The sequence below is a fragment of the Myotis myotis genome, unplaced genomic scaffold (assembly GCF_014108235.1).
Source record: "Myotis myotis isolate mMyoMyo1 unplaced genomic scaffold, mMyoMyo1.p scaffold_m19_p_2, whole genome shotgun sequence".
NCBI lineage: Eukaryota > Metazoa > Chordata > Mammalia > Chiroptera > Vespertilionidae > Myotis > Myotis myotis.
The window spans coordinates 134,668,083-134,681,173 of record NW_023416324.1 but is presented as its reverse complement, the minus strand read 5'-3'; the positions used below and the strand labels follow the sequence as shown (position 1 = coordinate 134,681,173).

The 13,091-nt window shown below is 43.9% G+C and overlaps 1 protein-coding gene across 1 annotated transcript in view; it reads right to left on the bottom strand.

The window, feature by feature from the left end:
• Positions 1-648, bottom strand: part of EPHA6 (EPH receptor A6) — a 955,281-nt gene extending 954,633 nt beyond the window's left edge. The window contains exon 1 of the mRNA XM_036349135.1: positions 267-648. Within this exon, the coding sequence (XP_036205028.1) occupies positions 267-648 (382 nt within the window). The remainder of the gene's footprint in view (positions 1-266) is intronic.
• Between the last annotated feature and the right edge of the window lie 12,443 nt (positions 649-13,091).

Here is a 13,091-nt window from a genome sequence, read left to right as displayed (position 1 = left end):
AGCGGTCCTCGGCGGCGGCTGCTGCGGCTGAGGCTCACGCATCCCCGTAAAGACAAGTGGAAGCAGTAGGGACCGAAGTCGGGCAGGTCGCGGTCCCAGGCCATGTGGACAGGGCGCTCTGGAGAGAGCACATCCTGGACCCTTCTGGGAGAGAGCCTGGGGAAACTATACCGGGACGAAGTTACCTGCAGAAGGCGACCAGTGCACCGGTGCTCAGAGCACCCACCTCCTCCGGCCCCTCCCGCTCCTCCGCCCCCGTCCCTTACCTTGGTTGTTGGAGACGTGGCTGCAGTCTCCCGGCCAAACTGTCAGCAGAGGCAAGAAGAAACCTAATTGCCAAAGAAATTCTCGGACTTCGCAGCCCCCCATGGCTCTCCCAGGCTCTCCTCTCCTCCCCCTGAAAGAGAAGTGGCAGGCGCGCAGCCAGGTGTTCCGTGTAGGGTAGGGGACCTGGTCCACGTCTTCCTCCTCCTCCTCTTCCTCCTCCACCCTGCCCGCAGGGGGTGTCCCGGGGCGCCCCCCGCGCGAGGCCCCGAGCGCAGGGCACGAAGGTCCAGGCTGTCCAGGTGCCGGCGCCGCTGCTCCGGAGGAGGACGCTGCCTGCGGCGCCAGGGAGCTCCCGGCGGCGGTGGGCGAGCGGAATTGCATCCACCACCGCGTCCCGCTCGCGCGAGGACTATTCACTTGGGCCTGGGAGAGCGCGCGCGCAGGAGCGAGCTCGGGCTGTGGTTTGGGGGAGGGAAGCGAGGGGCGGGGGAGGGCGCCTCCGGGCGGGGAAGGGGGAGGGACGGCCAGGTGCGGCGGCCCGAGCCTCTCCGGACTCGAGTGGGCACTTGCGGAGCCCAAGGTGGGGGAGGCGCCGACGGCGCGGGGGCCGCGGGAACTTTCCTCCGGCCTGTGCGGGGCGAGCGGCGCGAATGGCGTGGGGCCGCGAGTGGTCCGAGGCGGCTACGAACTGCGCCTCAGCCCCTCGCTGGGGTGGCGACGGCAGCCGCGGGCACTTCCAATTCGGCCGCGTCTGCGCTGCGCTTCGGCCCGGGCAGCCGCTTCCCCGGCGTGGCTGAGGCCGCACTTCGTCCCCCAAGCACTTTGCTCCCCATTTCGCGGCGGCGGCGCCCAGCGTTTTAGGCTCGTCGGCCCCGGACACCGCCTCCCCAGACTTCACGTCTCCGCCGCTGGAGGGGGAGAGCGCTGTGGGCGCTCTCGGTCCAGGGCGAGCCTGGTGGTAGCGGACCAGCCGGACCGCTCCCCCGCGCGCCTCGTCCAAACTTGCCCACCAGAGCGAGCGCCTCAGCCGTGGGGCCTCCTCCGCGGCTGGAGTCCGGGGAAAGCAGCGGGAGGGAGCCGGCAGCGGAGAGCCGCACGGGCTGGACGTGACCCGGTGCCTGGCCCGGCTTCACCGAGGTCTTCGCGTCGCCTGTAGTGGCGACTTCGCGCTGGAGGTCAAGATCATGGAAGCCTTGTCGCCGCCGCGGGCGCTGGGATGCTGGTGCCCGGGGCGCCCGCGGCGTGGCAGCGTTGGCTCGCGCGCCCCGAGGAGCGCAGGGCTGAGCGGCGCGTGGCCACGTCCCCGGCGGCGCCGAGAGCGTGGAGAGCGTGGCGGATGGACCGCTCCGGCGCGTGAGCCGCCCTCTCGCGGTCCCGCTCCCTCGCCGCGCTCGCAGGGGTCGGTCAGGAGCCGCGCACTGGCTGTTGCGGGGACCCGCGCGGCGCTCGTGCCGGGGCCGGGGCAGCACGCAGGGCCGACAGCGAGGGGCGCTCGGCGTCCGTGGCCCTCGCGCTCTCGCCCCGGAGCGGCGGGCACAGAGGGCAGGGCCGAGCTCGCAGCGCAGCGGAGCTCCGCCAGCTCGGCGCTCTGCCGGCCCAGCAGCGCGGCTCGGGTGCTGCCAGTTCGGCGCTAGAGGGGGTTCGTCGCCAACAAAAACGCCTCCGCTGCTCGCCGGTGGAGATCGCTCTCGCAGGATGCACCCCTGGACAGGAGGAATGTTCTCAGGCTAAACATCGGGCGTGAACAATGCGCGGAGGAGCCTGTATTGCCAGTGTGGGGAATTCTCCAATGCTGCATTCGCTGTTATTATCATCCTTATTTTCTTTCTTGAAGGGACTTAGGCCCTCCTCAAAGCTCATAAGAATGTTTTGGCGGGGGGGGGGGGGGGGGGGAAGGGGGGGTATGACAAGGAGAAAAATGAACCGAGAAGGGAAAGTAGCGGTATTAAAAAGGGTAGAGGAAATATTCAAAGTGGGCAGAGGGCACGGGAGGGAAACGGCAAAGTGGCAGGAGTTGGGGGAGTGGTAGATGAAGGAGTCAGGAGTCAACCTTCCACGCTTAGACGTTTCTGGAAAAGCAGGGACCCTCCCCTTCAATGTTTTTCAGCCTTGGGTGTTTGTGTCCCCTACTGCAATTGAAGAGGTTTCAGGTTTTGCATTACAGTCAATTGGAGGTAAAGATGTGCAAAAGATGCACTATGTCTAATTCAGCTGCGTGGAGAGAAATGTGAAATGCAAGTGATTCTGAGAATGTGAGGGAGGTTTCTCATTGGTGACTGTACTTTCTCATTAGGAATGCAAATACTCCTCTCTAAAACTGTCCACGCTTATTTAAATGTATGCAAATCACTTCTGAAAAGATAACCAAGTATGGGATTTATAGATTGGTACTTAAACAGGTAAAATCTGACTTTGTGTCTGATTTTACCACTCTGACTGATATTGACTGACCACATGGGCATTTGCAAACTGAATTTATAATTAACAAACTAAAATTAAAGGGCTATAATATAAATCGTTATGTCTAAATAAATAATGTTCTTGGAAGTGTTTAATGACTCATTATACTGATGTTTTAATCCAAAATACTCTTTTTATGAACTTTACTGTCAAAGAATATATTCCATCACATTTTATAATTAAATTTGAAAATTTAAATGTTTACTTACAATGAATAGTCTTATAGACTTAAGTAAACAAGTCACTAAGAGAAAAATTGTGTCCAAAGAAGTCTTTCCTTATAAATGCCTAAAATATACTGTATGCTGTTAAACTAAAGGAATGTATAATATTATTATAGTAGAAATGTAAGCCATGTTAATCTATTTCTAAACTTCTGGTTTTTAAATAAACTAGACTTGCAAGGAGGTTTTTTTAAACAGAAAGAATCCCTAGAGTACAAATATTTAATATCAAAATATCAAATTCTGATACTTTGCTTGAGTATAACATTTTAGAGAATACAATATAAACAAAACACCAAGAAGCTTCTTGTAAAATTATGCTATAAGGGAATGGTTGTAATAGATGGACAGAGAGGGAGAAAAGGAAGGAAGGAAGGAAGGAAAGAAGGAAGGAAGGAAAGAAGGAAGGAAGGAAGGAAGGGAGGGAGGGAGGGAGGGAGGGAGGGAAGAAAAGAGGGAAGGAGGGAAGGAGGAAAAAGACTTACAAAAGCTAAAGTTAATTTCTAGGAATCACACTTAATTACAAATCATGGTACAATATGTGAAACTTAAACTATTATTTACTTCAGAGTAACAAAAACAGCTTGATTAAACTGGATTTCTATCCTCACCCCTACCTACAATTCACCTACATTCACAATGTTTGTTTGTTTAAATAAATCAGAGCCCATTATGATATAATATACTACTTTTACCTGGCCAAATAATTGATTGTCACATTCTGGTTTGGAGTGACAAACCAGAAAAAAATAGTTACAACATTTTTTCTCAATATTAAGATAAGCACACTTAATATGTTACAGCGGTTCTCAACCTGTGGTTCGCAAACAATGAAAATACATCCTGCATATCAGATATTTACATTACGATTCATAACAGTAGCAAAGTTACAGTTATGAAGTAGCAACGAAAATAATTTTATGGTTGGGGGTCACTACAACATGAGGAACTGTATTAAAGGGTCGCGGCATTAGGAAGGTTGAGAACCACTGGCACTCTAGAAGATAATGTCCTCATGTAAAAACTTAAAAAAGATTAACTGAAATATAATTATCATGACCTTTGACTATAAGGAAATTCCATGGATTTGACATAACTATTAATTTCAAAACATGACTATAAAAATAATTACCATAACCATTTGTCTATTTGTGTTAGTAATTATATACATGTAAGTTTATATTTATATACACACATATAAACAATGTTCATATGTGTATTCATTCTAAAATATTTGTTGAATTCTTTCTATATGCTAGGTTCTCTTCATTCAGAGAAGAGTTAATGGTTATATGAGTAAAAATAATTTGTTTTTAAAAGCTAACTTTTAAAATGTCATCATGGATATCTTATATGAGCTAGAAGCAATTGCACTTAACAGAAATGTACTACTTTTTTATTTTTTTAATGTTGACATGTGACAGTTTAAAAATTATAAGCCACTCAAAGCAATATTCATTTAGATTTATCTGCACTTGTCTGTTTAAATCATACCAATATTCAGAAAAGCATTCATGTCTCATTTTCAATACTATATTGTTCACAATTATTTCATAGTCTCTCAGATCATTGGTTTAGATTCAGGTAAGAATGATTAGATTTTTATTAAATAGAATATATGACACTAAAATTAGTCTTAGCTTTCATTAACAGTGGAAATAATAGTATTCACAAATACTATTTGTTTTTTAAAATGATGAGAGACTTAACTTGCATTAAGTCCTTTGAGACAAAAAAGAATTATAATGTTTAATAGTCAGCATCTTTCGAAGCTTGAGAAAGTCTTAAGTATTTTATTCTGATAGAAGAGTAAGTTATTCCATTTATATCTGTAATTTTTATTGTCTAAAAAGTCAAGGTAGAAGCAACATGAAAAGAATGTTGATCCTGTAGTGTGTCAAAACATCAGGTCTTCAAATATTAGTTTAGTAATTTGAATAGATACAATGTCTAGGTCTTTTTTGTTAATATAAAATTGAGAGATATGCTATAAACAATACTATGATTTCCATGTCATTAACTTTAAAATGTAAATTAATTAAAAGATTAAATTGTATGCTTTAGCATGGGAACAGCTAAAGTACAAAAATAAAAAAAATAAATAAAAAAAATAAAAAAAAATCCACAAGGTGAAATATAGTAAATTTGAGGCCCTTTGTTTTAAGAAAATAATGTAAACAGGGGAAAAATACACATATTTACGTTAGAATTTTTTTCTTTGATATTAGGGTATAGTTAATATTTTTATTAAATAAGAAATTCAGAGTAGTGCTGGGTATTTTACCGTATTGTTAGCATATCAAATCTTAAAAATCTCACAGAAAAAATATTAACTTGAGACTACATAAAATGAACTACAGTGTGTTCTGCTGTAATACTTTATTTTGTTCTTGTGTAGTATGGTATTTTATGGTAAAAGAAAAAAATATATATATATTATTTACAGAAATAATATATATGTGTGAGTGTGTAGGCTTGTAATCCAATGAAAACATCCTTTCTAGTATTTTTCTAATTCAATAACCATTTACCAAGTGAGATTTTCATGTGTATTTGTGCTGAGCATTATGGGCAAGGTTCAAAGATTATTATATTTAGTTCCTAACCATCAAGAGTTTATGTTATTGGAGGGCAAAGACATATGATTTATTCCAACACAAATTATTCTATAATATCCCCTAATGAAGTCCCAAATTATTACAGTTATAAAAAAGTAGAGGAATCTTACCCTTTCCCTCTTAGGCATGGATATCTATAGTTACTACTTTTGCTTGAGTTAAACTTACTCTTAGTTTGGGTTGATTCATCCTCTGAAAGCTAGTGCATTAACTTTTACTAACATCAAATACAATATTAAAGGTTATGCACAATGGCCAAATAATTCAACTGGATTAAACGGATTTGGATTTTTTTAAATGAAATTTAATACTCTGTGTGTCATCAGTATCACAAAAGGTAATTTTAGCTAAATTATGTAGAGAATTTTTTAAATGATATATTTTATTTAATTTTAATTTTACTACTAACATACTATTCAGTGTATCTTTTATGTCCCCGAATGATCAGTTCTGTCAAAATAATTTTGTTTTCATCCCTTTATAATAAATATCAAGCACATATTCTAAAATTCAAACAGTAAACAGCTAATGATAGACATAAAACTACCTTAAAAAAAACTTTTTCTAAATGAAATTATGCCTGATTATTTCCATCATAACAAATAAGGTAACACCATTACAATACTGCTATTAATTTCTATTCAAGTCTCAAATTAGTCAATCAAAATAGAGTTAGTATTTTGTCTTGTATTATACGTGCATTCAGACCCCTTATGCTGTGCTTCAGTAAAAATGGGTTTTGTGATAAAAATACTTGGATATGTCAAGTAGTTAAATGTTTAATGTATTAATAATACCCATTATTAATAACACTTGTCCACAAAATATTTTATTGTTAATACAAATAATGCAAAATATCTTCTTTTACTACAACAAATTAAAGATAGATTATAAAGTGTCAGAGGAAAAGAAGTGTTTCCTTAATGCATCTCTTAACCTGGATTTTGTGGGTAAAGTGTTTTATAAAAATATTTTTTAATATTTCAGTTTAGTTTGAAATCAAGAACCATGTTTGCATGTCTTAAGTTCTGTATTCTTTGTGTATATTAAACTTGATACAAATAAAAGAACAAATCTTGAGTGACATCTCATTATATTTCCAAGTGACCTATAACAACCCTATAAAAACTTAATATACCTAACATTTACCTTTTATGACAGGGGTTCTATATCATTTTAATCATGGTGTATTTCTTAACTAAGGCTATTAAAATTTTTTCATGGAACATAAACATAATTATTAGGTGATTAAAAATTATATATAACTAAGTATACCAATCATTTAAAAATTAGCATGTTGTTTTTCACATTGTTGACCAACTTTGATTCACATATCCAATCTTCCCAAGGACCTTGAAAACTTTTTAAAGGTCAGAGAATGTTTCTTTTACATCTCTACAAAAAATATGTGCTAAATAATTGTGTTTAAATACTAATTATATTTATCTTTTTGGTCAAATTTACCATTTTTATTTACCATCTTTATTAACGTTTCATAAATAATATTTTTTTCATAAATGATGTTTTAATACTTACACATTTAAACTGTAAAATAGTACCTTCTTGTCCCTTTTCTGTTTATTAAAAATGAATAAATAGTCATTATAACTGTAAGATTTTTATATGTGAAAAATACCTATTTTATACCTATTCTGAGTTGTTATGAAAATGCGTTTTTTTATTGCTCAGGGAACTATATCCCACTATACACTTCTTTTGTGAGACTCCTCTAGTATTTCAGTGGTAAATTCCACTTATGGTCCATAGTGTTAGAAGTATACTTAACATTCATAGTATTTGGAATTCAATTGTAATATCTTTGATATTTTTACAGGTGAAAATAAAATTTTCTAAATTAGTGAAAAATGCAAATAAATACCAGGTTGACTTAGATTAGTACTAATATAGTCAACTACAATTCTTGATTTATCGCTCTTGACTTATTTTCATCAAGGATTAAAATACATAAGAAATGTAAAGTGTTTATATATATATATATATATATATATATATATATATATATATATATATATATGTTTCATGCTTGGTTTAGAGTATTTTTATTCAATTGGAAAAAAATAAAATGTCTAGTCCATTGAGAATATCGACAACTTTCAAATAAAATAGTAAGGCTATTTGTGATTTATCCAAAACAAATGCTAAATATTAATGCTACTAGAACTAATGTGTAATTTAACTTAATACAATGTTAGGGATTTCTATATCTGTGCTTTCCAACACAGTAGCGCATCCACATGTGACTTTTATGTATTTGAATGCTTCTAGTATGACCAAAAAACTGAATTTTCAGTTTCCATTATTTTTAATAAATTGAAAATTAAGTAGTCATATGTGGCAGTGGCTACCACAATGGATGGTATGATATTTTATATATGTATATATAGTTTTATTTTCAATACTTCCACAATGATAACTGGGGAAAATAAAAAGGGATTTGAAAACCATGTAAACATCCAGTGCACACAGAACAAATCTGTACAAAAAGAGCTTATACTTGCTATAGAAATTTTGTCACACACAGTAATGTTTATCATGAAGGTGAAGCTCACTTTGAACAATAACTCTGCTACTCCATGATTTTTACACTGTCTTCAAAGCTGGTCTGATATGATGTGCTTTTTGCATATTACATTGGGTTGGTTAGAAGACATTAACAGTAGTTGCTGATAGAAACTCATAATATTATTAAAAACTAGAGGCCCAATGCACTAGAGACCAGTAGCTATGATGCACACTGACCACTGGGGGGCAGATGCTCAATGCAGGAGATGCCATGGCATGCACTGTCCATCCTATATAATAAAAGCCTAATTTTAAAAAAGCCTAATATGCAAATTGTACCTTCAGGCGGTTTTTCAACCGGGAGTTCAACCAGGAGACCAGGAGTTCGACCGCTCACTATGATGTGCTCTGACCACCAGGAGGTGGTGCGGAACATGGCGGGCGTCGGCAATGCGGAGCTGGCAGTGGATGGCAGTGGAGGCGCTGCCGACCCCGATGGGCCCTGATGAGAGCAGGACCACAGCGGGATGATGGAGCAGGTAAGTGGATGGCACCAGGCCAAGGCGGGTGCAAGCAGGGGCCCAATTGTCCCACGGATCACCCCTCAGATGGTGACCAGCTGCGGCAGCGGGAGCCTGGCCCTGACTGATCGTCCCGCAGGCGGGATGGTGGAGCCGGTGAGGAGGTAGCACCAGGCCAAGGCGGGGTGCCAAGTGGGACTGCGGGGCTACGAGGCTGGGGCATGAGCTGGGACTGCAAGGCTGGGAGCACGAGTTGGGGCCCAATCTCTGCAGGCCACCCCAAGGGACCCCACCCGTGCACAAATTTGTGAATGCCTGAGTGTCCGCCTGCAGCCTGAAGGGTCCCAGGTTTGATTCTGGTCAAGGGCACATAACAGGTTGTGGGCTCAGTCCCCAGTAAGGGGCATACAAGAGGCAGCCAGTCAATGATTCTCTCTCATCATTAATGTTTCTATCTCTCTCTCCCTCTACCTTCCTCTCTGAAATCAATAAAAAATAAAAATAAATGGCACAACAGACCTGGCATTGACAAACCAACACTCAACTTCCTGCAAGTGGGACTTAGGCCCGCCACCACCCCAGAGTGAGAGCCCACCAAATTGCAGCCAACACTGCCGAGACCCCATGGCACAAAATGCAGCCCACAGCCCAGCCCAGCCCAGAAACGGTAGCTGTGGGCACCGGGTAATGATGTCATGTAGCAGCACCCGGCTTACTCTCCCTAGTAACTAGCCTCCTTGGAGTTTCTTAAGCCCAGGAACACGACTTGCTTTATAGCCAGGTGCAAACATTTTACACTTTAACAAAATGTTTGTGAAGCATTTTCTTGTGCCTCATCTCATTTGGTCCAAACGGAAGTCCTGGATTAGGTAGATAGGAGACTCAGAAGAATCCTATTTTCATTAGCCAGAAAGCAGAGATTTAGAAAGTATAGAAACTTGACCCAACTGAAAAGAAGTAAGAAATGGTGGAGCTTGAAAATGACTTCAGGTTTTCTTACTGTGCAAAATATAGTAAAACACTGTTACAGATAAATATTTTACCCCTTTTCCTCCCTACATGATCTGCAATAAAAATCTGCTTTGTGTTGATATTTACTGCTGTGTTGCTGACAATTACCTGAAAGAGAAGTTGGGGTGCTTCACTGAGCTAGAAAAAGTTTAGCTACATCAGAAAGTAGGTCTAATTAAGCAAGTTATCTATATACTAGAGGCCCAATCCACGATATTCATGCAAGTGGCTCGGCCCTCACAGCCGTGGCTTCATCTGGATGGATGTCTGGTCTAATTAGCATATTATGCTTTTATTGTCCTATCTAATAAAAGACAAACATGGTGATTAGCCGTACCTCCGCTACCCTTCCCATTGGCTAATCAGGGCGATATGCAAATTAACTGCCAGCCAAGACAGTGGCCGGCAGCCAGGCAGCTTGAAGCGAACATGAGGCTTGCTTGCTTCAGTTATGGAGGACTCCAACGTTCCCCGCCTGCCGCTGCTGGCCTCTGAGCTTGCAGTATAAAACATTGTTACAAACATAGAAGCTAAACAAAACCCCAGAAACCTGCTTTCAGCCAGCCGGGATCTCAGAACTGGAGTTGAAACAGTGCTTCGATTATAGAACCTAAACAAACCAGATACCTGCTTTCAGCAGCTGAGGCCTAAGAGCTGGAGCCAAGCCTCAGAGCTAAAGCTGGCCCAGAATAAAAAAAAAGAAAAGAAAAAAAGGAGCAGTTGGGAGTTTCAGTCATCCGCCAGCCTGAAAACAGCCCTAAGCCCCTCTCCCAGATTGGGCAGGCACCCCAGTGGGGATCCCCACCCTGAAGAGTGTGTGACCAGCTGTAAACAGCCATCATCCCCTCATTCAGGCTGGCCAGGCACTCCAGTGGGGACCCCCACCCTGATCCAGGACAACCTTCAGGTCAAACCAGCTGGCCCCCACCCGTGCACCAGTCCTCTATCCTATATAGTAAAAGGGTAATATGCCTCCCAGCACCGGGATCAGCGGAGCCGCGAGGCCTCCTGGCACCGGGATCAGCGTGACAGGGGGCAGCGCCCAAACCCCCTGATCGGCTTGCGGCTCTGTGTGTGACGGGGGCGGGGCCACAACCCCCTATCCGCCCTGCTTTGTTCGAGACAGGGGAAGGCGCCCCAACCCCCTGATCAGCCCTTCCTGTGCCTGATGGGGGGAGCTCCCCAACCCCCTGATCGGCCCTGCTCTGTGGGTGATAGAGGGCGGTGCCCCAACCACCCCCCATGGGCCCTGCTCTGTGTGTGACGGGGTAGAGCCATAACCTCCCCATCGGCCCTGCCCTGAGTGTGACAGGGTGCGGGACCCCAAACCCCTGATCCACCCTGCTCTGTGTGTGACAGGGGGTGGTGCCCCAACTCCCCTATCGGCCCTACTCTGTGAGTGACAGGGGGGAGCTCCTCAACCCCCTGATCGGCCCTGCTCTGTGTGTGACAGTAGGGAGCTCCCCAACCCCCTGATGGGCCTTACTCTGTGCGTGACAGGGGGGAGCTCCCCAACCCCCTGATCGACCCTGCTCTATGCGTGACAGGGTACGGAGCCCCAACCCCCCTGATGGGCCCTGATCTGTGAGTGACAGGGGGCAGCGCCCCAACCCCCTGATTGGCCCTGCTTTGTGTGTGACGGGGGGTGGCGCCGCAACCTCCCCATCTACCCTGCCTTGAGTGTTACAGGGGGCAGTGCCCCAACCCCCCAATCGTCCCTACCCTGAGCATGACTGAGGCTGGCATTGTAACCTCCCAATTCGCCCTGCTCTGTGCATGACAGGGGGCGGCGCCCCAACTCCCCAATCAGCCCTGCTCTGAGCCCGACCAGGGGCTGTACCTAGGGATTGGGCCTGCTCTCTGCCACCTGGGAGCAGGCCTAAGCCAGCAGGTCGTATCTCCTGAGGGGTCCCAGACTGCGAGAGGGCACAGGCTGGGCTGAGGTACCACCCCCCTCCCCCCGAGTGCACAAATTTTTGTGCACCGGGCCTCTAGTCCTATCTAATAATAGACAAAAAGGGTAATTTTTTTAAATTAAATATTTATTGTTCAGATTATTACATTTGTTCCTCTTTTTCCCCCCCATAACTCCCCTACTCCCAGTTCCCGCCCCACCCTCCGCCCTCACTCCCCACCCACTGTCCTCATCCATAGGTGCATGATTTTTGTCCAGTCTCTTCCCGCATCTCCCACACCCCTTTCCCCCCCAAGAATGGTCAGTCCATTCCCTTTCTATGTCTCTGATACTATTATGATCACCAGATTATTTATTCACTTGATTCTTAGATTCACTTGTTGATAGATGTATGTTTGTTGTTCATAATTTGTATCTTTACATTTTTCTTCTTCTTCCTCTTCTTAAAGGATACCTTTCAGCATTTCATATAATACTGGTTTGGTGGTGATGAACTCCTTTAGCTTTTCCTTATCTGTGAAGCTCTTTATCTGACCTTCAATTCTGAATGATAGCTTTGCTGGGTAAAGTAATCTTGGTTGTAGGTTCTTGGTATTCATCACTTTGAATATTTCTTGCCACTCCCTTCTGGCCTGCAAAGTTTCTGTTGAGAAATCAGCTGACAGTCGTATGGGTATTCCCTTGTAGGTAACTGAGTTTCTTTCTCTTGCTGCTTTTAAGATTCTCTCTTTGTCTTTTGCTCTTGGCATTTTAATTATGATGTGTCTTGGTGTGGTCCTCTTTGGATTCCTTTTGTTTGGGGTTCTCTGCGCTTCCTGGACTTGGAAGTCTATTTCTTTCACCAGATAGGGGAAGTTTTCTGTCATTATTTCTTCAAATAGGTTTTCAATATCTTGCTCTCTCTCATCTGGCACCCCTATAATTCTGATGTTGGTACGCTTGAAGCTGTCCCAGAGGCTCCTTACACTATCTTCGTATTTTCGGATTCTTTTTTCATTTTGCTTTTCTGGTTGGGTGTTTTTTGCTCCTTCCCATTTCAAATCTTTGACTTCAATCTTGCGATCCTCTGGTCTGCTGTTGGGAGCCTGTATAGTATTCGTTATTTCAGTCCGTGTATGCTTAATATCTTGTTGTTTCTTTATCATAACATCGAGGGTCTCATTAGTTTTCTTGAGGATCTCACTACATTTATCGGCGGCTTCTAGACAGTTCTTAAGAGACTTTAAAAGTGTGCTTCTGAACTCAATATCCTCCATTGACAGTTTTGTCCTGTTTTTTTGTCTCCGCATTTTTTATGCTTTCTTGGTGCACCCCCTAGTGGTCTTTGTGGGCAGTCTTGTTGTAGTTAAGCCTTGATTGTTGTCAGCAATACCGGGGGTTATTTGACCTCCAGGCTAACTGGCTATGAGAGTCTGCTGTGTCTGCAGTGGGAGAGCTTCTGTGCTGGATCTCTAGGGCGGTGCTAATCTAGCATTTGCCTGAGGCTGTCTAGCAAATGGTTCTGTGCAGGCCTTGGGCAGGGCGGGTCCCCGGGGATCTACAGGGCGGACCG